Source organism: Ailuropoda melanoleuca, chromosome 4 (genome assembly GCF_002007445.2).
Source record: "Ailuropoda melanoleuca isolate Jingjing chromosome 4, ASM200744v2, whole genome shotgun sequence".
Lineage (NCBI taxonomy): Eukaryota > Metazoa > Chordata > Mammalia > Carnivora > Ursidae > Ailuropoda > Ailuropoda melanoleuca.
The window spans coordinates 32023258-32049679 of NC_048221.1; the positions used below are offsets into that span (position 1 = coordinate 32023258).

Below are 26422 nucleotides of genomic sequence, written 5' to 3' on the forward strand. Positions count from 1 at the left end.
CTGCTGATGTTATAGTGATTTTAAATTACTCAGGTTCTGGAATAAACTATGTAGATGTTGACTAATGTGGCAATATATTCTGGATCTTTCCATGTTAATTTAAGTTTATAAAATGTAATGGCATTAACAAAAAGGTCTTAGAAATTAAGGAGAATGCAAACATATTTGAAATCAAGGGGTATGTTTCTATAATCAGTTGTTTGGTAGTTTGGGCATATTCCTTACAAAATGGTTCCAGTAACTGTGGTAAGTTAGTTTGCTGTAAGGAGTCTTTATTTTTTGGTCTCCTTAAAGTGAATCTAATAAAAAAGAATGAAATGACAAATGAAATGAAGGAGCATATAAATCAGGTAGGAGAACAGGATGGTTTGTGACCAACAAATGAGCAGTGGCTAAATCAGAAATCACCCTGATGGACCAAGAACCACTAACATTTTCAAGTTGCTGGCCACAGAAATCAGCAATTATGCCAAAACTCATGTTACTCAGAGTTAAGTCGGACAGAGCACTGAACTGGAAACCACAGATTTGAGCTGAACTTCTCAGTCACATTATGGACTGGCACCTTCCTACCTTTCAAGGACATGGTAAAAGTGAGATGAGAGGCATATGCGGGTTTGAAAAGTGCTTTGTAAATTGCCAGCTTATTCATAAGTATGAGGTATTGTCATTGTCGTCGCCGTCATCATCATCACCATCACCACCGCCACCACCATCATCATCACCAACACTTCATCATTCTGAAGCTCAAGTCACTTTCTACTACATTTTAGTCAATGTTGAAAAAACAATGATCTGTGCAGTCAAGTTTTCTAGGTATAAGAAGAGATTTCAAAATGGTGTCACTGAAGACAGGATAAAAAATTAAATCTGCACAATGGCTTTTATAACTTTTTAAGAAGGGTTGGCTGAGCATTTCAGTTCACACAGACAGTTGCTCTAAGTTTTGGATTTCTTTCCAACGACCCCAGTCATTTTGACCACAGAACACACACCTTCACGAGAGCATGAGAACACAGATGCTGTGACACATGAGTTCCTCTGTTGCAATGGAACCAAGAGGAAATAAAAGTCTAGTTCCTGATCTCTTCCCAGATGGCCAGAATATGTTGTGCATGAAACAAATCGTGTTGGCAAAGACTGAGGGAACAACCAATCTCAGGCCCATGGTGTGAGGTGATCAATCAACACTAGTCACAAGTACATATCCAGGAGCAAGACATTTAAACAGTGTGGAAAATATTTCTCAGTGTGAGGTCCTGGGAGTTCTCGGTGGGGCAGAGGAAAGGGATGCAGGCAGAGGAAAGAAGACAGTCTAATGTCTCAAGAGTTAGAATAGATTTCTCTGAGATTCTTCACCACTTCATTAAAATGTAGGTATGTTGAGATATGTTTTTCATATGATCAGTGGAGAGCTGTCATTCCTATCAAGTATAAATAATTGCATACCCATTCATTCAATATCTTTTCACTCATTAATGCCTAGCATGAGTCAGGTATTGTGTTAAATGCTGGGGATACAACTGTCAACATGTAGACATGAGCCCTGCTTTATGGATCTTATTTCTAGTAAACAAGAGCAACAAAGAAAAATAACTAAATAAATACAAAAAACAATGACTTGTGGTGACAATAATAATGATGTGATAAAGGCTATGAAAAAGTGGGGTGCTGCAGTAAAGATTACAAGGAACTGGGGGACTATTTATTTATTTATAAAAAGGATTTATTTATTTCTTTGAGAGAGCACAAGCAGGGGGAGGAGGAGAGGAAGAGGGAGAGACAAGCAGACTCCCTGCTGAGCAGGAAGTCCAACGTGGCGCTCAATCCCAGGACCCTGAGCTCATGACCTGAGCTGAAGTCAGATGCTTAACTGACTTAGCCACCCAGGCGCCCCTGGGTGACTACTTTAAATAAGTAATCAAAGAAGCCCTCTTACAGGAGGAGACTTGAATGAGATTGAGCCAGCCAAGTGAATAGCTGGGGAAAGAGCATTCCAAGGAAAGGGAACAGGAAGTGCAAAGGCCCTGAGACAGCCAGGGCTCAGAGCACTAAAGGCACTTCGGAAAAGAAGCCAGGTGGCTAGAGCATAGGTGACGAGGGGAGAGGAGTGCGAGATGAGGTTGGAAGAGTAGCCAAGAGCCACATTTTGTAAGCACACTGTGCAGGCCAGGTTCAGAAGAGTAAATATAGAGATATAAATGTATTAATGGTTTTTTAAAAGCACAACGTGATTTACGTTTAAAAGTATCACTTTGGCTGCACATGTATAACATAATATATAAACACAACCTTTATCCTATAGAGGCTACCATGTGGCGGAAATAGAAGGCATTTTGAATATATTTCCAAATATTTAAATAAACATGATCTTAAAGAGCAGACATTTACAAAGCCCCCCAAAAGCCACCTGAAGACTGGTAAATTAAACAATGGATTCTGGGTTTTAAAAAAAAGAAAAATCATAGAACAAAAGAAATCTACATACCTCCTCGTTGCACCAACAATGTGACCTCACTTCCCTTTGGACATTCGATCAGCATATCCACGACCTGGTTGTGGGTCAGAGCCTGCACGTTCTTCTTATTAACTTCCACTATAAGATCCCCTTCTTTCAGACCGCGGCACCTTGGACTGTCCACAATCTGTTTCACTCTTTGGCCACCGCCACCAGGACTGTCTGCGATAGTAAAGCCAAAGCCCATTGGCCCTTTGACTATATGAACAGTTATGAGTTCTGGCTGAGTGGCTATGGAGGAAGCCAAAGAGACAGTGTCATTGGGGTAACCATGGGAACCATTTGACGCCACGTCAGCAGGGCTGCTTGGCCTGGCATCCTTCATGCCATTGACTTTGCCTGTTTTACTGCTGTGACTAGCTGGCGAATCATAGGTCTCTTGCCCATTCACAATAATTGGTTCTTTATCCAAAATGGCCACCGAGGTCACTAAACTCGTATTGGGGTCATCCGGGTCAAAAGGCAACGGGTAACCTCGGCAGAGTTCAAGGTCCACGCTGGCACCAATGGGAATGGACTGGAAGATTTTCACAACTTGTGCATGCGTGTGTCCCAAAACACAGGTGTCGTTCACGCTGACAATGACATCTCCTGCAAAAGAGAAGAGTTTGGGGGTTAAAAAAAAATGGTAGGGGCGCCTGGGTGGCACAGCAGTTAAGCGTCTGCCTTCGGCTCAGGGCGTGATCCTGGTGTTATGGGATCGAGCCCCACATCAGGCTCCTCCGCTAGGAGCCTGCTTCTTCCTCTCCCACTCCCCCTGCTTGTGTTCCCTCTCTCGCCGGCTATCTCTATCTCTGTCGAATAAATAAATAAAATCTTTAAAAATATATATTTTTTTTTAAAAATTAAATAAAAAATTTTTAAAAAATGGTAGCAAAAAAAAGTTCTATCAACATTATAAGACCCTACCAATAGGAAGTTGAACTGAAACTGGATTAGGGGGTGGTATCATGGGGCATAAAGAGACTTCTTCTATTACTTCTTTCAACTGCTAATAAGGCTTTCTTGTAGCATCTATTGTCTTCTCTGCTAATGAGAATATAATGATCATTGAAAGAACATTGTGATTTCTTCTAAAAAAAAGTCTCGCTGCAGAAATCCAAGTTTAGAATTCTTCTATTCAGACAGATCTAAATTTTTAGTAAATTAGCACTCTACTGTATTCAATCACACCCTAATAGTACTCCAAAGTTCAAATGGCTTCGAAGTTCTGCATCTCTACCAGGAATGCATTTCTGTAGTGGGGGAATCTTGCTGACTCAGAGTTTTTAAAAATCACTTATAAAGTCACGCAATCATGATGTTGTTTGCTCTCATTCAGGTGCTGGGTGGCGGTCTCACCACACAGGAAATGCGAGGGCTATGTGGCGTCTCTACCTGTTTCCATCTTGCCATCCAGTGCGGCAGGACCATCCAGGACCAAGCTCTTGATCTGCAGAAACTCGTCAGGTTCATCCCCTCCAACAACCGTGAAGCCAAAGCCACGACTGCTTTTCCGCAGCTTCGTGTGAATGAACTTGCCTTTCAACTCAGAAGGGTTTCGTGTAAAAAAGGGTTTGCCTGGATGAAAACAAGAAGAGCATAAGGAATGTCATGAGTGAAAAGATGAGTTAAATAAGAAATGACACAACTTCTGGATAATTCTCTGAGCTCCTGTGCTTAAGGTGTCTTAGGAAAGTCCTCTCTTGATTGCAGTAATAAGGGGGCTCCCAGAGCCCTTTGTTTAAGAAGTGGGATATGGTACCTATCGTGCTTCAGCATGAAGATCTAAAGGAAAACAAGAAAAAAATGGAACGGGTGTCCATCATCTGAAACACTTCTTGGTTTCAGTTCACGTAGTTCGACAACAACCGGGCTGCTACAAGGTATTCACAGAAGATCAAGTGGTCTTTGTGTCTTCTGTTTTGCTACAGTTTATAGTTTGCAATACAACTTCCAGGGTGTTGCCTTGGGCTTGGCTTCTACTTATAAAACCAATATAGCAAAAACCTTTTTTTCTAATCAAACAGAAAACACATTCTGAAAATACATAGACAATACCAGGAAACATATGGTCACAAAGAATAACTTGATAAAAGCACAGAATCACTGCTTTCAAAATTAGAAGAGTCATTACTTTAGAACTGAATTCTAAATTTAAGTCATTTTTCCTATTAATTTTCATCTTTTAATAATTTGTAAAATAGCCCAGACATTTTCACTACTAAAATTTATTGTTTAAAAAAAGTTGAGGACATGTGGCTTAGAATATTTTTTTAAAAATCCAAAACATCAAAACTAAATGAAATAGTCACTAACAATAGCCATACAGCTCCAAATTCAGTTCTTATCTGAAATAAATTAATAGCTATACAGCTAAATGACTTCCAAACATGCTACCCACAGTTTTAGTGAGTTTTCCCGATGATATAGACAATAACATTTTGTACACAGACCAAAATTTTTGGCTTTGTTAGGCATTTCTCTATAATTGAGAAACCTACTAGAATTTCTCTCGATACCCCAAACAGTGGACATAATTTCATGTCTAGACTTTTTAAACTCTCCTAATTATACTTCCTATCTCCTGTTTTCTGCTTGCCACAGTTCCCCCATCTGCCCTATTTCTCTTCTATCAAAAGTGTTACCTAAACAAAAACAAAACACCCAGGAGAAAAAGTCTTCGTATACCCCTGCACCAGAGCCTGGTACCCAGGAGAAAGAAAGTTATTTTTGGTTAGCTATAGCGAAAAAGCCTTTTCAAAAGGTCTCTGGGCACACATACAATTTTTAATTGCATATTTCAAGTTTCCGGCTCTCAAAAAAGCTCTTTTAAATTGCGCAGAGTCACAGCTCTACTCAGGAACCTCCCCCCCCTCGCTGGGGCAGTCCCAAGGCTGGTGGGGAGCTTGACAAACTACAGACCTGTCACTATGGCTAAAGAAAGGCAAGACTTTGAAGCATTCACCATGCAAGGTCGTCCGCCAAGACATCAGAAAGGTGGTGTCAAGGACCCTTGGGGCCTGTGGGAATACAGCTGCCACGGCAATTATCAGACGGAAAATTAAGGACAGGGGTGCGTGTGAATAGCCTACATCCTTAAGGCAGGGGCAGCTAGGGGGTTCGGAGGGCGTGAAGGGAAACACATTTCAGTTATACAGAGACAGCGCCAGCCATCACCTTCTCAGTGAGGCTTACTTACTCTGACCATCTTATTAAAAATTGCAATACTCCTCCAATATACCCCAGCCCCCTTTCCTGTTTTATCTCTGTCTTAGCATTTGTCACCATCCAACACGGTAGACATTGTTATGTATCAGTTTGGTGACCTGTCTCATTCTCGCACTGCAGGTGAGCACACATACAAGCACTGCAGTATGTAAGTTCCAGAGGATTTCTGCTTGTATATCCGGGGTGTAGAACACTGCCCAATTCATTTTACGTGCTCCAAACCTGTGCACCGAATCAATGAATGAATGAACAACGGCACAAAGAAAGGAGATGTAACGTGTCTTTGCGAAGGCGGGTAAGAGGTGGGGGCGTGTTTAAGCTTCTCACCCTTATTAGAGGCAAAGTTAGAAAATGTGAAGAAAATGTGCCTGGCAGTTTAACTGAATGAATTTTTTTTTAAAGCCATTAGCATATTTTGAACTTAGAATGTTTTCAACTTAATAGAGACACGAGCAGAGCTTTGAAATGACACCGCTGACTTCCTTTTTCAATGCTTAACTAGGGAGGCAAGATCACAGGGTTTCACGTTCATGCACATTTTATGATGTGTCATGTATGGGTGGGTCATCAGTTAACGGAGCCTTGGGAAAGAAGCGATTTTCTCCCCGCAAGCAGTGGCATTTGGAGCTCTCTGCTGCAGCCCTGTGGTACATGTCATCTTCTCAGAGATCCTGGCCTGCGGACAAGTCACCAGTTGTATGATCTCATTATGTAGGAGAATCGCCCGAGCAGCTCCTTTTTTAAGGGTACTCATGAATAGGGCCTATTCTAAACTCAATCAGGATCTTTGGGTCTTGGCCCAAAATTCTGCTCTTGGGACAACCCTCAAGGACTTGCTTCCCAGCCAGACTGGCACGATTCTGTGTAGCAGTGCTTGAATACCCGGGACCCGTGATGTCCAGAAGTACGTTCTGTGGCAAAGACAATGCTCCATAGGTGCCCTGTCCAGTAAGGCAGTCACTAGTCACGCGGAGCTCTTGAGCCCTTGAAATGGGGCTAGTGGAAGTGAGGAACTGAATTTGGAATTTTTTAATCGTAATGGATTTAAATGGCAACATGTAGCAAGTGGCATCTGTAATTAGATGGCACAGATTTAGACTATGCAGTGAGGTGTCCCCCTGCCCCACACACAAAGACAAAAAAACAAAAAAACAAAAACAGTTTTAGCCCAAAGTGTAATTGTTCCTAATGACAATTAGGATTCGGATTGGGCGCTCTACTCCTCACTGGCTGTGTGGCCTTGGGCAAGTCGCTAAAGGTTTCTCTGCCTGAGTATTGCATGTGTTAATGGAGGTAATGGTGGTACAAATCTCACTATTTAGGCAAGTTGTAAGGAATATCCATGGCACATAATATATGTGATGGGTGCCTGGTAAATAAAGACAGCCCCAGTAAATGGGCGTTATTCTTTTGGAAGATGGTGGTGGTGAAGTGGGTACGAGGGATGGCTACAGAAATCTCTCTCTCTAAGCACCAACTGGAATTAGAGAGTTTTCCTAAGAGCAACTCTCTTGAACCTGATCACTTGCTAGGATTGGAAGTGCACTCCTGATCAAAGGAAAAGTTTTGCTGAGTGGTGCATTTAGCAAAACTCATACCAAACAGTCTAACCAAGTTAGCCACACGGCTTCTTCCTGAGAGTCCCACAGGCTGCTGGATCAGGACACTTCACCCGTAGGCACAGAAGGAAGACAGCGGGAGGTGGCAGAAGGAATTTTATATTTAAAAAATACTGAGGAGGCCACAATTATGTTGTCATTAATGTTATTAGCTGTTGTGTTCTATCTTTATTAAAACCATTAGCATCACAGAAATGTGCATCTAAGCGAGGGGAAATTATTTTACATAAACTGGTATTATTACCAATCTCTGGACATGATCGGTTAACAAGGAAACAACTTTTCTCGTTTTCCTACTTATCTTTTTATATCTAACATAACAATACCTCTTTAAAAATGCCCAGAGAATGTAGACGAACTTTAATCTTTTTAATGGGTCTGTACCACAAACATTCCCCAACTCTATTGAATATAATGCCTGTTCTATTTTTCTTATTTAAAAGAAAAAAAAAAAAAACAGAACAAAAAACCGCCCAAATCTTCCCTATCATTTAAGAGTAATGAGGCCTGAAAGTAGCAAGATTCTAGATTCTACCAATTTTCAAAAATGAACCTCTCTAGGGGCTCCTACTTTTTGTGAATGTAAATGAGTGAGACCCAATGAAACATTATAAAAGAAGCATAAATGCCAAACTACAGCAAGAATAGGAGATGAGCATTTAGAAGATAATAACATCAAATGATTTCATATCTAAAAGAAAATCTTGGTCAAAAGCAAATAGGTTGACTAGGATCTTGAAATATCTCATGCTGACTTTTCTATTTATCTTATTTTAGCCTAATACTAAATATCTGTAGTCTCTAAATCAGTGATTTACAACTCTGGGATTACTACCCCCTCCACCCCCCACCGCTGCCGCCACCCCAGGGGCATTGGGGGGGGCAATGGCTGGGGACATTTTTAGTTGTCATGACAAGGGGAGGGGTGCTACTGGCCTGGGATGCTGCAGACCATCTTACAATGCACAGGACAGGCCCCACACACCACAAAGAACTATCTGGCCCAAAATATCAACTGTGCTGAGGCTGAGAAACCCTAATGGCAATTAGTCATCATTTTCAGAGCATTACAATTACCTGAAGAAACTTACACAAAAAAAGTTGTCAATGTTCTTGGCAAGTCTGATTAACAATACATTTAGAATTTCTAACCTTATGGTTTTCACTCTCAAAGGAATGATGTGGGAGCTACGAATTCCTTCAAAAAAATTTCTTTTAAATTTTTGAGCCTAAACACCTAGCCATTATAAAAACACTTTACCCTGAAGTGGAGCTTCTCTGGCTGGCTCCGGATTGCTTGGAGGGTGGTTTGGAATAACAGGAGGCACGAGCGATGAATGATCTTCTGTCCATTCTAAAAGAAAAAGAAACGAGGTACTGTTTTTCTTCCAGCTACTAGTCAACTCACTCAGGGTTCACCTTCTTAATTATACAACTATCCAAACCAATAAAACCAAGCACAGAGAGCTTAGATTGAAAAAAAATCACATCTGACCCCACTCTTTGTTAAGGACATCAAGTTCTCTCTCTCTGTGTCTCTGCGTATGTATCTGTCTGTCGCTTTCTCTCTTAAGGCCATTGATTGTCTGTGTCTCTACTAAGAACTTTGTCTGTCCTTTCTCCTAAGACCTTTGAGGAAAGAGATATTGTGATATGAACAATAAAAACTTCAGTTCTCTCTGGCTAGAGAGTCCAAAGTGAGACCAAGTAAAAAATATCAGGAAAGATATACAATCAACTGATTCCTGCCCAATACGGGAAAAACTTCTCTAATGCAACCGAACCACGGGCTAAGCTGCTGAAACTTGCTCGTCTGAGGTGGGAAAGGTGATTTCAGGAGCTGGCTGAAGTGCTATCCCCTAACCATCTCTCAAACCAAAATGGGACCCATCACCAACACTCCTGTGTCCTAACTGCACTCCTACTTACCTTGGAGGCCCAGAAATAACTCACGGTGAGTGACTCTTGAGACGTACATAGTCACTTTCCAGATAAGCTAATACATTCAACTGTACACTCCCATTCCCCAAAGAGCGCTTCCTAAAGCTACAAAGTTTCACCAGCTCAGAAAAAAAAAATTTAAGACATTTTTTTAAATAGAAAAGAGATGAGGGTAGAAAGGAGAACTTTCCTATAGGTGCATGCGTACACACACACACACACACACACACACACACAGATACACTTGTGCACACTCTATCTGACATACAGTCTAGGGGGTGCCTGGCTGGCTCAGTTGGTAGAGCATGCAACTCTTGATCTCGTAATCATGAGTTCCAGCCCCATGTTGGGTGTAGAACTTACTTAAAAAACAAGAAAAAAAAGCACACCAGTACAATACAATCTATGGCAGTGGCTGGCCAACTATGGCTTCTAGGCCCAACTGGCCCTAATGTCTACCTGTATACAACTTTCAAGCCAAGGGTGGTTTTTCTATTTTTAAACGGTTGGAAAAAATTAAAATGGGAAATACTTTGTAACACATGAAAATTACACGGAGTTCAAATTTCAACGTTCATATATAATGTTTTACTGGAACACAGCTGCAACTATTCATTTGCATATCGTGTACAGGAGCTTTCATATTTTAAGGGCAGAGATGAACAGCTGTAACGGAGACTGTAGGAACAACAGAGCCTAAAATATCCACTAGCTGGCCATTTACAGAAAAGGTTTACCAACTTCTAGTCTGTGGTCTATATTTATTATATTTAATATTATAATAAGAAAAGTATTATATTTGATTTTCATGTATTTGCTATTTACACATTATATGTTGAGAGTTAATAGCCTATCATTTTAAAAGGCTGCAATGAAAAACTAAAAAAAAAACCCTATTAATAAATAGGTGACTGTTAATAAACAGATCTATTAATAAAAAGATAGCTAAATGAAGTGGAGAGATTCCTAATATGGAAAATTAGGCAGCCCTTAAAAATTAGAGGGTAAATAATCTATATCAACCAGCTTTCAAATATGTGTAAGAAACAAATTTAAATGAGAAAATGAGGTCACAAAGCTAATATATATATGTGTATATGTATGCGTGCGCATACACACACATATCAGTTATGGTTTGATTTTTGTTAAAATATGCATGCATGTACAATCCTAGAAAGATACTGCACAGTGTTTATCATTGAGAATGGGATGGGAGCCAGCAGGGGAGAACTTAATGTTCTCTATTCTTGTTCATATTTTTGTAAAGAGCATGAATTAACTTAAGGTTCTTAAAAAGCATTCAAAATTACCAGCTTTTTCTGATTCCTACATGTCACGTTCCTAAAATTAGAAGTTCATTTCATACGCAGGAACTCCTCTTAAAGTGTTCAGAGCAGTTTGGATTTAGATACCAGTTGGTATTATAAACATTATGGGGCAACAGAAAGTTCTCCAGTTTGACGACAGCCTATTTCTAAATTAAAGTGGAGAGTGGGGGGGCCTTGGGATTGCACGCCCCCCCCCCCAGCTGTCTAGGTTCAGGGCAGGGAGCTCCAGCAGAAGCTCGGTCATCCACGCCCTGCAGGACATCAGGTCTGCTGCAAGGCGGGACGACGTGAATACAGAGGCCGGTTCTGACCACACGGGGGTGTCAGCGCCCAGGCTTCGCCCCAAGCTCCTCTGCCCACAAGTAAGGGAAAGCCAACCTTCTGGCTGCTGCTGCTGCTGCGGCTGCTGCTGCTGGGGCTGCTGGGGCTGCTGGGGCTGCTCTAGCTGCTTCTTCCGTTTGGCTTCTAGAACCGGGTTCTCATATTGTGTCTTCCTGTTGATGTGGCTGCAGCAGGAGGCAGAAAGGACTCGGTTAGGACACACTTCATCCCCCAAGCAAAATGCCAGTCTGGCCAAGGCCCTTGATTAGAACTGAGCAACGTAGGGGGTGTGAGATGCTGCCCATCCCGTGTGGACATGTGTGCAGTCAGGACGAGGAAAAAGAAGTGAATGCTTTCCACGTACTGACTGCTTAGACGCTACCAGTGTTTCATGAATTTTATTTAAAAATCTTCAGTAAAGGCCAGGAGGTAGGGCCCATTTTTACTCACATTTTCTGGTATGGAAAGTAAATTTCTGAGCAGTTAATAACTCACCTAATATAACATAGCTAGTAAACAAGAAAGAGGCATGTAAGCTCAGCTCTGCCTACTTTCAAATCCCAGGATGTTGACCACTGACTCTTTCAAATGTCCAAGGAAGCACCCTACAGGGAAAGGTGCTTTAATTCAACAGAAAGTAGATGGTTAGAATTATTTTAAAAAATGAGATTAAAGCGGAGATACGACGTTGTGTGTAACGTGCATTGCCAGAGAGCTGTGTGACTTCCTACCGCAGTTCACGGGAGCAGAAGCACTCACCCGAAGTTCAAAGAAGGGCTCCACCAACATCTGTCAACTATTTTGATCAAGAGACATGGAGCCAGGATTAAAAGTCTAAGCCTCAGGCAAAAAAACTCCAAATGCAGCAAACCTAAGCAAATGTGATGTGTTCAAAGTGACAAAGACCCAGATACTTCAGATGGTTCCAAAACTAATAAGGCCATGGCAAAACAAAAATGCACACACACACACTTTCATATGTACAAATGAATACATGCACATACGTGTTTTTTTTTGCCATGGCCTTAATGTATATACACATATATTACACAAACATATACATACAAGCATACGTATATTCTTTTCTTTTTTCCACCGAAATCATACTTCATTAGAGGTTCGGGAACATACCTATTATGTGATTACAGTATTCAGAACCCAAAAAATTTCTTAAAGGCAGTCTTGTCAAATAGGGTGGAGAGACTAATTACCTTTCATTCCTAGGACTAGCTGCTTACTTGCTAATTCTTATAGGCAATTTCATGCTAAGAAATGGTCTAACATAGCAGGCAGGTAGAGCTGCTAAGACACAGGGAGGAGGACCAGATAGGAAGGTAACAACTCTCCCCTCAAACAAGATCTCTTTATCCTCTAAAGCTGTTATCACCTCTTCCTTTTCTCTCTGAATGCACAAGTTAGTTGACGGAGAACTCCAAAGGAACCCCAAATAGCCAGGAACCCCACTAAACAGCTGAAAGGAAGACAATCTGCAGGACGCACAATGGAATTTCATTTTTTGAGTGTCAGAGAAGGAACAGAGCTTGCTTTTCTAATGTCCCAAATCACCAAATCCTTCTTGTTAGGTACAGAGGTAGCAATGTGAATAGTGGCCAATGACACTTGCTATATTGAGCTCATAATTTTTTATAATAAGATGCTGAGCATTTTACAATTTCCATTATATGCTCTTACTACCAGGGCATGACACAGATGACTTCTCATTGCCAGCAGCATGAAGGAGAGAAAGCCGGCTGGTTATCTTCATTGCACCAGGTAGGATTATGATGATAGAATATTTATATAGCATTTGTTTCTTTCAAAGGACCTTTTATTAGTTATTTCTCATCTTTCTCATATCTGCTTCAATGTCGAATCTCTAGGGCTTCTTTTCTTTCAGTATCATCCTAATAACAGATAGTTCTAATGAATGGACAAAGTGTGTGGCCAGTGCTAGAAGCAGGTACATACTACGGAGGTCATGAGGAGGGTTTAAGAGTCTTAAAAATGGAAAACAGGAGCTATGTGGATGATCCTCAGGCAAGGGAGAGGCAAAGAAGCATACAAGGTCTTGCCGCTTGGGCCAGTTCTGAATTACTTTGTTAATTCGGGTGACATTTCATACATCACTAAGGTGTCTGGACCTTTTCGAAAGCCTGAATGAATAAATAAGTAATTACTGAAAAGTTCAGACCTGGGCGGGGCAAAAAGTAGGCAAAGAGGATCTTCTTCAGAAGATAACATCTACTCATCTGGTTTACTTTTCTTATTCATTCATTCATTCATTCATTCATTCATTCATTCAACTAACACTTAGTGAGTAGCTGCCATATGCCAGGACTGTGTTGGGTCCTGGTGAGACAGTGGTAAAAAAAAGACATTAGATCTTGCCCTTATGAAGTTTAGAACGTAATTTACTATCTTCAGATTTGCTGAATATTTTCTTATTCACTAAAATATGCATATATATTTTCATTATAAAATTATTATGGTGTTGTTACTAGTATCAGTTTGTATCTTATAATGATGACAAACTCTCTTCAGCGTAAACGTACATAATTACAGAGGAGTACAAACTAAAATAGAGATTAATAGCCACTTACTCTACATAGTAGATACCATAGACAGGGTCTTCAATCTTTTCCCAACCAGCAGGCAGTTCTGAAAAATAAATGAACGTTTAGAGCAAGAAGAGCTTATTCTTCAAGACCCTAAGGATCTTCAACAGCTGAGTAAGGCAAAAAGAAAGACTCATAAAAATGCCTTAAATCCAATGAAAACTGCGTATCCTAACAACAACAAACTAGAAGGCAGGCTTATATTTACTTATCAGTGTATTTTTCTACATGAGGAACAATTCTTTACTGATATTTTGCACAAGCTCATAAAACTTAATAAAACGTAGTCCCAGAAGCCTTTGTTCTGATTCAACTATTAAATTAGATTTAAATGTAAATATAGTTAAAATCTGCCTGGAATGCCTAGTTTATACCTTAAATATTTACAGTTTTCTCATTGTATTTCTAGACTACCTTACCACACAAACGAAAATGGATGAAAATTAATGTTTCTTTTAATTTTCAATACAATAGTGCTGTTTTTGCTCTCCCTGGAATAAAATAAAATTTGCATCTTATTTCTTCGTTTCTAATTAAAATGCTGCCGAGTAAGTAAAAGATGGCGTTGGGCTTTCAAATTGCAGGCATCTAGCATTCAAGTGCTATATTCAAACAGGCCCACCTTCAATAGCACTTTGCTTAGGAAAGCAGAAACACAGGTCCTGCCCTCTGAGAACTCATGAGTTAAGGGGGAAGATTTTATTGCTCTCTCATGGTCATGTAAAACGGCATTGCAGGGTTTGGGTGCCTTTCTGAAAACTCACCCGTGCTCTACTTTGTAAGGTTTCCTACAAAGGCTGGAGCTTCATTAACTAGCTAATAGTGAGTTCTGCCACCGTAGGCATCTACTATGAAAGAGCCCACTGTGCCAGATAATTTGACTTGGTGAAAGAAGCAACCAGGTTGTGTTTTGTGTCATTAAGCAATTCTTTCAAGCAGAGCGGCAATTACTCAACTTAATTTCAAAGCCACTTGGATATAGACACGGTTTCGGCAAGCTTGTATAATGCCATACTCCAAAGTGAATCATTATTCCTAGAAGTCGGCTATTAAGACCAACATGAATGGAGCATTACAAACGCTTGAAATTCACTTATTTTGAAATATTAGATTCTTTTTTTTTTTTAATTCAAGGAATCCTATGGTCACTATTTCCAAAGAATGACTCTCATCAAGGCATAAGGCTTACATGTGCCACAAACAGTCTCGCACTGAAACGGAGTCACGCGCGTGTACCCAAACACACATGCTAATTACTCAAAGTTTATGTTTTGCTCAGATTTGGCTGCATATCAAGAGACATTAATTTCATGGTTTTTGCTCCACATGTTATCTATTTGCAAACAAAGAGACAGGTTTCCCCCCTTTTCTTCTAATTTTTTTAAAACACTTAGCAGGTTTTAAAGAAGTCTTTGAATTCCAGGAGACACAAGCTACTAAAATGCAAGACAGGTCCAATTTGCAGATGTTGATACAACTTGGCATTTTTATCCACCAAGCCTTACGAACTGATGCAAATCAAATGCCTGGGAAATGGTTTCCCCTTACAAAGCTGGAAATTACCATTTAAATGAAAATGAACCAGGAAAATATTTCCAAGGAGAAATCGAAGATTAAAAAAATGCAAATTGGGGCATGGTCCACACGTTTGTTCAGGCATGGGGCAGAAGAGTGGGTAAATGTGAGGGGACCCCTCTATGTTTCATTGAACCAAATCTTTTCCAAAATTTGCCACCTTGAATATTTGGTCTGACTCTCTTTAGATAAAATAGGAAATATTAAGAATTTAATTCATTTGTACACTTAACAATGGGCACTGATTAATATACAGAATTGCTGAATCACTATATTGTACACCTGAAAGTAACAGAATACTGTATGTTAACTCATTCAATTATCAATTTGTCAACATTTAGAGTGTCTATTGTCTGCTTGGGTGTGGTGGGCACCCGGAACACAAAGATAATTACAAGTGCACAACTAAGGAGACAATTCAAACCCCATACAGTTAGTGCTTTGATAGAGGTCTGAAGAGGTACCAAAAAAGAAGCCCCCTCTGACCTTTGTCCTGTTGTCTAGGCAACAACTTTACACTCTAGAGTTGAGAAATGTGGCAGGTCAACTGATATTCCCGGACGTTTGTAAATTTAAACACATCTCCTGAACAGATGAGCAAACTCCTGAAATTTTCCAGTTTTCCAAGCTAAAACTCATTTTCAGTTGAAAAGAGATCTCTCACTTCCAATGTGGTGATTAACTTAATAATAGGAAGATGTTTGTCCTCGAATTCGCCTTTTTGGTTCTTTTAAAAAACTGAGAATGACAGAAAATGCCAAAGCCCAGAAAATAATGACATTAAAATTTTTTTTTTTTTTTACTAAACACTTTGATATTGCCTGAAGGGTCAGCCCCTATGTCTAATAACTGCTGGATATCAGACCAGAATATACTACCTGTCACAACTATTTTAGGCAGCTAAGACCCTTCCGGGGTTGCTCAGACTGGGGAATGAACCTTCGCTCCACCACTTCATAGATCTGATATTAGACTAGTTACTGAGTATCTTGCAACTACACCTTTCACCTGGATTTACTTGAAGGGTCAACTATGGATAAAATGAGGATGCCTATAAGACATTTCGCACAACGTTCTAAGAAAGCCGAAAAGGAACAGAACAGATTTATATGGCCTGCTTGCTAGCTAGCCCTGCCTTTAAGAATCTCATCCTGTACTAACTGTCAGCACAGAAGCAAATATGAAGCATCACGTGTTCTATGTTCCTTTCAGAAGAGATGTGTCCGCACATAGATTGAAAGTTATGTTCACAATCACAGACAGATTTCAAAACTCTGACTTAGCCTTGGTGGGGAGGGAACCTCATTTTCCTTGTCTCTACCTCTCCAAGTTGGTGTCAGCACCTAAAAATCCTATAATTCCAAAAGGGAGTACTTTTCAATTCTGGGAAGATGTCTGCAGAGCATGTGATAAATTCTGCAAACCAAAAGTGCATAATGCAGCTACTGACCCAGCTCAAACAACAGAGTTCAGAAATGACAACTCTATAATCAAATGATCTGTGTCCAACACTTAAGCCAACCGCCCCCACCTCTCAGAGGCAGATTACAGACAGGGTTTCCTTGTCACATCTGGAATCTCATTGACAAATTGTTGCTATTGTTTGAAATTAGGGCCCTCTTATTAAGAAAATGGGCAGTGAGCTTGTCAACAGAATCTGGAATGAATGCAAGAGAAAATCGTGTGTGTGTGTGTGTGTGTGTGTGTGTGCGCGCGCGCACATACCAACTACTCTTTACACAGTGGATATGTGTAGGCAAAAATCGAGAGTCCTCTCTCTACCCACAAGGACACATTTGGGTCATTTCTACATACACATTCTTCTCCTTCTCATATTAAAGGGAAAAGTACCACGAGAAGTATTTAGAAGTCCAACAAGATGGCATTAGTTAATAAATAATAAAGCTGCTAGAAACAATAGTATGTGCTGATCACAGGGACAAATATTAAGACACGTTTTCATTAAGTTTCCTCACAAACACAATGGGAGCCCCTCTTTCAACCTCTTTTGACAGATAAGGAAAGGAAAGCTAAGAGAAGATGAGTGACTTGCCCTGGTCACAAAGCCAGGAAATAGGGGAGCCCCGACCAGAAGCCAGCAGCCTGCTCCGCCCCCAGAGACAGTTATGCTCTGTCTCCAAACCATCTTCCAGGATCACCACTATGACCATATGTGCAGTCATTAATATTTATTTTTTTCCAATCTTCAACAGCATAGGAAAGTTCCCATGATATTATAGCTATAAGGGAAAAAATACAGAAACTACTTTTCCCAAAATGTCAACATTCAAACTTCCATAGAAGCAAATATGCCCCTGTGCACAGCTATATTATCTCTACCAGCCATCCACAGACAACAGTAGTCACTCCGACATAGCAATCACCTAGCAAGAGTGATTTAAATTGGTTCGGCAAATGGTTAAGGCACTCACCGTGTGTCTCAAAAACCTAGTTCTTTTTCAATTACTTTAATATTACCAATTAGTCCTTCTTCCCACAATGACAAGGACAACGTTTTAAATATCTTTTAAAAATAAACTCCATTCAATAGTTATCAACCAATGCTGGCATATCTACTGGTTACAACAGGATATGTTCCCAATGTCGAGAAAAGCAGAGCTAAATTCCATTATGTCATAATTCCAGTCAACCACGATTGACAATTATATAACAAACACAAACAAAATCACATGACAACAGTAATCTGTATTATTAAATATTTACGTTTTCGGTTCTTAAGGCGATCTCAAAAATGTTAGGCTGATTCAATAATCTCAGGGCAGTTCTTTTCATATTGATGTTAAACCATCTTCTGTCTCAAAAATATACGATGGTCAATGTTCAATAATCCACGGCTTTATGTACAATTTAGCTTGAAAACCTGGGCTTTCCAATCTATCCTTCAGGAGATACGTCAAATGGGATGCAAACTAATCTTAACACTGTTCAAAGCTGAACGTAAAACTTAGCATAGAACATAATTCAATATATTCCAACAGCAAAGATAAAAGCATTTGGCATTATCTGCAAATGTAAATTATTTCTAACTGCAACAGCTAGACTAGTCAAGACTTGATTTACACGGATACACACATTCTAAGGAAAATGTCACATAGAAGAAGCTCAGTATCTGGTTTTCAAGCCATTTATTACATCTACAAAGTCATCACGTGGCTGGTGACTTCATAACCCAAGACTAAGACTTATTAATTATTCAGTTGATCAGGAGAATTACTGTATTGCTATTACTCCTACAAATAATGAGTTTGGTGGGTTTTTAGTTTTGCTTTGCTTTGCTTTTCTGTATGGCCATGGAGATAACCACCTGCACCAAACAAAGAAATGGGGTGGAGGTAGGTCATCCCAGAGATGAAGGCACACAGCAAGTGCCTACCCTCTCAAGGCTCTTCTTAACCCTCAATTCACAAGACTAGCACCAATTTGCTAACTCTCCTTCTAGTCTTAAGGCACTCAGACATTTTCTTTGTAGACACAATTTATTACAACTCTGCGTGATGCCTGCAAGTCAGACACAAGGGTTGTAAGATTGACCTTTCATGGGGTAAGCCGGAACGAAAATCATCATTGAAGAAAGAGCAAACTAAAGAAACTGAAGGATTAAGCAATTCGCTGGACACAAAAAGCATTCAGGGCAAGTCACGCAGCAGCAGCAGGCTGGGAGGGTTTACCTAGTTCACTGTCCAGCTCCTCGGTGTGGACCCCTTCTTCTCCAAAGGAAGAGCGGGAATGAGACAGAAAAGAGAGAAAGAAAAATTCAGACACCAACACCAAGAAAGAAAACTCCCCTCAGAAAAACAGCAGCAAACACAACACTCCGTTTTGTCCTTACCTGCATTGTGGCTTATCTCACTGGCTTGGCTAGTAAACCGGAGACCTCAGTGTAAATCACAAAACGGTAAAAGCTGATATTGGCAACATAATTATATGGCTCATTTCCTTGTGTGTCAGAATAGGGTTTGATTGGTGGTAGAAGATGACAAACACCTTTGCGGTTTCAATGTTCTTAAGTGGGAAGTCACTTATTACAGACCTTATTTCGGGCAAACAAAGCTGTTACACCTTTCAATATTAGACCTTTTGATCCTGCAATAATCCTCTAATCAGTGAGGCAATTATACTCACAACTAAAGCATTACTTAACTTAGAAGCAATTCTGCTGCCTGAAAAATGGAAGGTGAGGTCAAATTGAGAATGCAGATTGTAAAATGAACTACACTTAACAGCACCTTACAGAGGGAGTTAGAGGAATTATGTCAGGATGTTGCATGTTAGGAAAGCAGGCTTGAAGGCTGCCCTGAAATGAGTACGGGAAAGCATCGTTCAGTTTGTATAGGATTTCTAAGTCAAACAGCTCAGAAATATTAGAATGAAAATGTTCTCAATAAGTCAGGGGGCAAAACCAGTCAAGATCCTTTCCATGCTTGACCTCCTCCTGCTGTAACTAAAATGCTGTATGATAACTGAGAACACAGAACAGCACACAGCAAACCATTTCATGCATGAAGTCTCTCCAGCTATAGAGCAAGTGGCTGTCCCCTCTGCTGTACGCTCTGCAAACACAGGGAATAAATCTGTTTTCACCACTGCAAAATGCTCAGCGCTCAGGAGGTTTTGGTACATGGCAAGTACTAAATATTTCAAAATGGATGGACGGATGGATGTCTCCATTACTGACTTCAGTAATCAACATGGCGCTACATGCTTTGTAAAGTCTTGATTTAAAAGTGATTCAATTGCCAACAGTAAGTTTTGGTGTTGGCACTGTCTCTGAAAAATGGAATCTTATTTACCTAATATCTGTCGAGAAAATGCCCATTTAAATATTACTTAATAACGTCTTTGGGGGTGTGTTCATACATTTCTCCAATAAGTATTTAATGAGAGAGAGCTACTATGGGCCAGTCACTGTGCAAAGGGACAGATCAAATATCCTTTTGGAGGAGGAGACAAATCCCAAACTCCCATAAAACTAAAGTTAAAACCGTGATTATTTCTCTAAGGTAACACACAGCACAGAGTGACCTGATCATATCTGGGGGCAAGGTCAAGCAAACAGTCCCTGAGCTATAACCTAAAGGATATAAACAATTTAACAAAAAGTCTTGAAGTGACGAATGACTGAAATTTGAGCTTTCGGACAGCAGGGCATTTTGACTGTTGTGTTCATTGATACATCTGAAATTCTTAGGACACACTTGATTTATAGAAGGCAATCAATAACTGTTTGTGAAATGTTAAAATATTCTAAGAGAGAACTAGTGGGGATGAAGGGCAGAGTGGAGAGGAACAAGAGAGAGAAAAGCTAGAGGTCAAACCACTTAGGGCTTGGGGACCAGCTATGCGGAGGGCTGAGTATTTATGGTGCAGACAGAGAACCAGTGAATAGGGCTTGAGGGGGTGGTCAGTGATAACACAATCACACTGACATTTTAAAAGGCTGCTCTTGGGGCGCCTAGGTGCCTCAGTCGGTTGTACGTCTGCCTTCGGCTCAGGTCATGATTCCAGGGTCCTGGGATTGAGCCCCGCATCAGGCCCCCTGCTTGTGGGGAGCCTGCTTCTCCCTCTCCTCCCCACTCATGCTCTCTCTTGCTTTCTCTCTCTCAAATAAATAAATAAAATCTTTAAAAAAAAAAATAGAAGACTGTTCTGGGTACAGTGTAAGGAGAGTGGGAAAGAGTCTGGGTGAGAGATGAGTGTGGCCTGAACTAGATGCTACAGGTTCTGAAGAAAATAGTGAATGGATTCCAGAGATATCTGGGAGGCAAAGTAAATTCAGGGAGTAGATGGGTTGAAATGACTGTTAAGAGAAGTAGTAGGTCAAGGGGGACTCTTAGGTATGCATGAATTTTACCCTCAACCGAGATAGGGAACACTTACAGAGGACCAGGTTCTGGGCGGAGAGATCATTAGTTGGGTTTTAAGCAGACTGAGTTTGAAGTATCCTTCAGACAAAGAGCATTAACAACCAGGCAGATTAAAATATTGGCCTGGAGCTCAGAGGCAAGGTGAAAGGCTTCTAATTCAATTAGATAAACAGAAACAATGAAAGGAGTTATACACTGGAGATGAAAATCCCAAACCAGTTCATCGTTTTTTTGAGTTAGGAAACAATATATAAAATTTTTGCAATAAGTATGATACTATGTTGTTACATTCCATGTGTGTATGACTTCCAGAGAACAGAAAGAAATACAGGAGCAATACTGTGACCAACGTTATTCTTCTTTGTGTCACGACATAAACAACAACACAAGGCAGATTTGTGTTAACAGGCAACAGAAAATGCAGGTGTGGGGACTGATAAATGACAGAGTGGTAACATCTGGTTATATATTTATACTGTTTGTGTATACAGGCATGCAGACATGCATATAATTTCTACTAGAACAAGGTTATGTGAATCCTAATGTTGAAGGGATAATTCATAAACTAACAGTATTTGGTATGAATACATACTTGTTCCAGAGATAATATCATTAATACCTATGACAAGAATTCTAAGAATGAAAAATAACAGTTGACCTTTAAACTACACAGGGGTTTAAAAAAAAAAAAAAACAAACACAGGGGGTAGGGGGTATTGACTCTCCGCAGTCAAAAATCTGTGTGTAACTTGTGACTTCCCCAAAACTTAACTAAAAATAGTCTACTGTTGAAAACCTTGCCAATAATATAGTCAGTTAACACTTCTTTTGTACATTGTAAGTATTATATACTATATTCTTGCAATACTTAATTTTTTTCTTAATATTTTTGGTACTTCAAAGCTGTAAAAATCATTTTCAGGTTTTTCAAATTGTCAGAAGTCTCCAAAGATTTTTCTAATATATTTACAGAAAAAAAAAATCCTCATAAAAGTGGACCAGTGCAGTTCAAACCTGTGTTGTTCAAGGGTCAACTGTACTAGATTTGGTAACAAAATAATTCAGCAATTCTACTCATCACTTCTACTCCATTAAGTTTCTCTTGGTAAAAGCGATTGGAGTTTCTATCATCTATAAAATACATTAACAGGCATTTTCATATGTTCTCAGTGTAATTATAATGGAGACCAACACTGAAGTCCTACGGTAATAAGAAGCCTAAAATGCCTTCACAATCATCAAGCATCAAATAAAGATTAAATTTTGTTCCCTGAAATTTTATGGTTGAATGTTTTTTATGTTCTGATCTTTGAAAATTGGTCACTTTTATATTATATATGAAACATAATACTTGAATAATCAGGACAGTTCCCTATCCCTTAAACATGCAAATAATGAAGCTGACCACACGTGTTCCATTCCTTCTTCAGGAATGGGACTAAGCAACCAAAATAAAACGAGCATCTCAGTCATGCCTCCTTAGTCAGAAGGATTTGTATTTCCATTTGGAGTCACTCAGATAAATATGAACACGCAATTTTATGCTCATTTCATGGTATCTGCAATCCGTGTAGAGTGGAAGGATCTAGGAGCACAAGGTTTTGGCAGTATCACGCTTTGCTGGCTTACGTTTTCAGACAGACCTCAAGTGTCTATATACAACAATTCTGTACCACAGGACGAATTAATAAAGTTTCATTATCTTACAGTAAAATACGTATTCCATAATTATACCACTAATTCAAATGCCAGAGATGAATAATGAATAGCAAAACAAACCATTTCCCTTCTAATTCGTCCACGTCAATAAAGTAATTCTGGTAGAACTTGGAATAGACTTCGGTGTACTGAAAAGGCACATATTTGTTCTAATTTTTCTTTTTTTTATTTTGGAAAAGCAATTAGAAATCCCAAAACCTTGAAATAAACTTCTCAAAATAGCAACTCTTACAGCCAATTGATTCTTTTTCAAGATTAACAGGCAGAGCTGGGCTAAGGGTAACACCTCAGGCTCTTTCTTAGAAGAATGTACTTTTCAGATAATGAGGATATATTCTAAGTTACACAGAAATTCCCAAAGAAGTCACAATCTGCCTTCCCTATGTCAACTTATAAAACACATAGAATTCAAGAAAAGCTCTTGATTTTTTCCTTTAAGACTTTTATAATATAGGATTAGGATCCAAAAGGTAAGTAACTAGAGTATCTCTGGTTTCAATATTCCAAGAGATTTTCTTGACTTTTCTCCAAGGTCCTGAAGGCACAGGTTGTATCTTCATTGAAATAGTTTGACTGCTGTAAAGTTCTATTTCTAATGGGGATACTAGCACGCATCTGCCTTTACGTGTAAACAAACTGTTCTTTTAAAACAATTCTGATTCTCTTGCTGCTTTTGAAAACTACAGGTCACTTACCAGAAATTGGATGACCTTTTAAAAACTCACTTGTTAAGACCTGGTTGACCTTGCTATATATAACTCCTTATAACTTGCAAATGTGTATAAACCCCCAGCTCACTTGAACCAAGACCTTCCTAGCCCCTTACCATCATCTTCACACTCTTCCAGAGGCTTCTGCTGCTTGTTCAGGCACCGAGGGTCTAACCAAGATGTTGTCTTTGTGTTATGGCTGAAATTGAGAAGCAAAAACAAGAAATACATTTGAAAAGGAAAAAAACAAAAAAGCAAAAACCTCAATGACAAAAGAATTAGATACTCTTGAACATTTCCCCTCAACCAGAGCAAAGCTACTTTCAACAGCAAACCCAATTTAGAAGAGGGCCTGAGTTTGGAATCTGAAAAGGCTTGGGAAGGGCCTTAGGTAGACTTTTTACTTATCTAAGGTATAATCATTTGGTTACATAAACTTAGCATGTGATGCCAGTTTTATTTCTGAAAAATTAGTTCCAAATGACACCCCTTGTCCACACTGTCTCCCCTTGTCTAGACTTATTTTAGTCTTCACCTTTGCAGAACAGCAAACTCCAATTTGCTTTAAATTTGCCTCTGACTTAAACCTTGGATGCTGGAATTCACAAAGAAGGCTGCTATTTCACTCATTATATGACATACGATTTCCCCTGACACTGTGAAACTACCTCGGTTCACGCAATTGGCTCACAGCTGCTAATACCTATCATTAATCACAGCATCCTGAATTGCAACGCACACAAAGTGAGGGCAACCCAGAATCACCTATCATAAACAGAACCTGGGCCAAAAAACCCCCACAAAGCTTGAAGAAGCTAAACACATCTGCCTTCTGGAGGGCACAGCCCAACTCCAGATGAAGTGTTTCAACAGACACTGAGCGAGGCCTTGACGGTTTGAGACTGTACAGTAATATTCCCAATTACTGCACTGCAACCACATTAGAAGTGTCAAGGGAATGTCTGGAGGAACTGCCTGGAAGCAGCTCAGAGCCCCGGGATAAAGTTCTGCATCAGCTCCCAGGCCACACTAAGCAAGTTCAATAGGAGGGCCAACGAACTACAAGGCCAGCAGTTCAAGCTGCAAACCAGAAATGAAAACAAGAAGTGAAAAAGAAATTTTTTTTGGACATTGAGGTAGTAACCTTAATTGTTTTTAGAAGTCTGCAGTTTAGGTCGTAAATGCTGAAAAACACTGCCACAGTTGTTTGAGATTCAAGTCTTATTGATCGTTGAAAAAACTTAAGGCTTAAGTGAAAAACAATGTGCAAATGTATATACAAATCAACTCAACTGTATGAAAGGGAAAAAGAAAAAGAAAGGTAATAGAGTAACAACCATTGTTAACAGAGTAACTGTATCCAGTTACAACTACTAGAATCTGTTCTTTTTCACGTATGTTACAATTTACTAATCCTTATGATAATCCTATGCGGGAAATATTAATACATTTTACAGATCACAAAAATGAGGACAGAGGAGAGGAAATTTGTACAAGGCTACTACTGTGTCGATACCTAGAATATTGGCAACAAACCCAGGGAGTCCAACACTAGAACCCATGGTCTGAGCTGTTCCTACACTAGCAAGATAGAAAAAAATGGCCATTACTGCGAGGAAAAATTGTGATTTTTTAAAAAAACACTTTTGTAATTGTGGATTCAAGGGTAGTTATAAGAAAGAACATAGAGTGATCCCACATGGCGCTATTCCCAGAGTCTCCCAATGGTAACATCTTACAAAACTGAAGTACAATGTCACAACTGGGATATTGATCTTCATATAGTCAAGATAGAAAACATTTCCGTCATAACAAGGATCCTTCCTCATGTTACCGTTTTATAGCCCTACCTGGTTTTCTTCGAATCCCTGCCCGCCTCAAACCCCTTTTAAATCCCTGGCAACCACTAATCGATGCTCCCCATTTCCACGGTTTTGTCATTGCAAAAATGTTCTATGGAATCATACATATGTAATCATTGGGGATTGCTATTTTTCATTCAGCAGAATTCTCATCAAGGTTGTCACTAAATTGATAATTGTTTTTATTGCTGAGCAGTATTCCATGGCATGAATGCCCCAGAGTTTAACTATTGAAGGACATGTAGGTTGTTTCCAGTTCTTGGTTTTTTGGAATAGATCTACTATAAGCATTCATATGTCCAGGTTTTTGTGTGAATGTTAAGTGTTCACTTCTCTGGCCAAAGTGCAATTGCTGGGTCATATGGTACTTGCATGTTTAGTTTTATAAGAAACTCCCCAGCTGTTTTCTAGAATGCCATACAATTTTACATACCCAACAGCCATGTATGAGTGATATAGTTTCTCTGCCTCTTTGCCATCATTTACTGTTATTAACTATTTTTTTTATTTGAGCCATCCTAATAGGCATGTAATGATATCTTTGTGATTTTAATTTGCATTTCCCTAATGGCTAATGATGGTGAACAGTTTTTCATGTGCTTATTTGCCATCTGTATATCCTCTCCAGTGAAATGTCTGTAGTTCATTTTCTAATTGAATTTTTTCAATGTTACTGTTGAGTGAGAGCTCTTTATATACTCTAGAAATCAAACCATTTTCAGATACGGGGTTTGCAAATACTTTCTCCCGGTCTGTACTTTGCCTTTTCATCCTCTTATTAGGGTCTTTTCTAAAGCAAATTTTTTTTCATTTTGATGACATCATTTTTATCAATGATTCCTTTTAGGGTTCATGTTTTTGATGTCAAGTCTAAGAACTCCTTGTCTAGTCCTAGAGCCTCCCCCAATTTTTTCCCCAAAAGTTTAATTGCCTTGTGCCGTAAACTTAAGTCTGTGATGACCTACTGTGAGTTAATTTTTTGAATAAGGCGTGAGGTTGAGGATGAGGTTAATTTATTTACTTCCGGCTAAACAATCTAAACCGTGAGAAGCCTATCTTCCCTGCACTGAAGTGCTCTGGCATCTTTGTTGAAAACTACTTGGATATATTTGTAGATCT

The 26422-nt window shown here is 39.5% G+C and overlaps 1 protein-coding gene across 14 annotated transcripts in view; it reads right to left on the minus strand.

Moving 5' to 3' along the window:
- The window catches only part of MAGI1 (membrane associated guanylate kinase, WW and PDZ domain containing 1), a 671552-nt gene that overhangs the window by 69131 nt on the left and 575999 nt on the right, over positions 1 to 26422 (minus strand). For 6 of the 14 annotated variants that reach the window (XM_034658615.1, XM_034658613.1, XM_034658609.1 and 3 more), the window contains exons 6-12: positions 23558 to 23640; positions 18817 to 18855; positions 13538 to 13595; positions 10995 to 11122; positions 8609 to 8701; positions 3896 to 4078; positions 2489 to 3109 (exon numbers count right to left, since the gene is read on the minus strand). In XM_034658615.1, coding sequence (XP_034514506.1) covers positions 2489 to 3109; positions 3896 to 4078; positions 8609 to 8701; positions 10995 to 11122; positions 13538 to 13595; positions 18817 to 18855; positions 23558 to 23640 — 1205 coding nt within the window. The remainder of the gene's footprint in view (positions 1 to 2488; positions 3110 to 3895; positions 4079 to 8608; positions 8702 to 10994; positions 11123 to 13537; positions 13596 to 18816; positions 18856 to 23557; positions 23641 to 26422) is intronic. The other 8 variants (XM_034658614.1, XM_034658610.1, XM_034658607.1 and 5 more) reach the window with 2 other exon arrangements.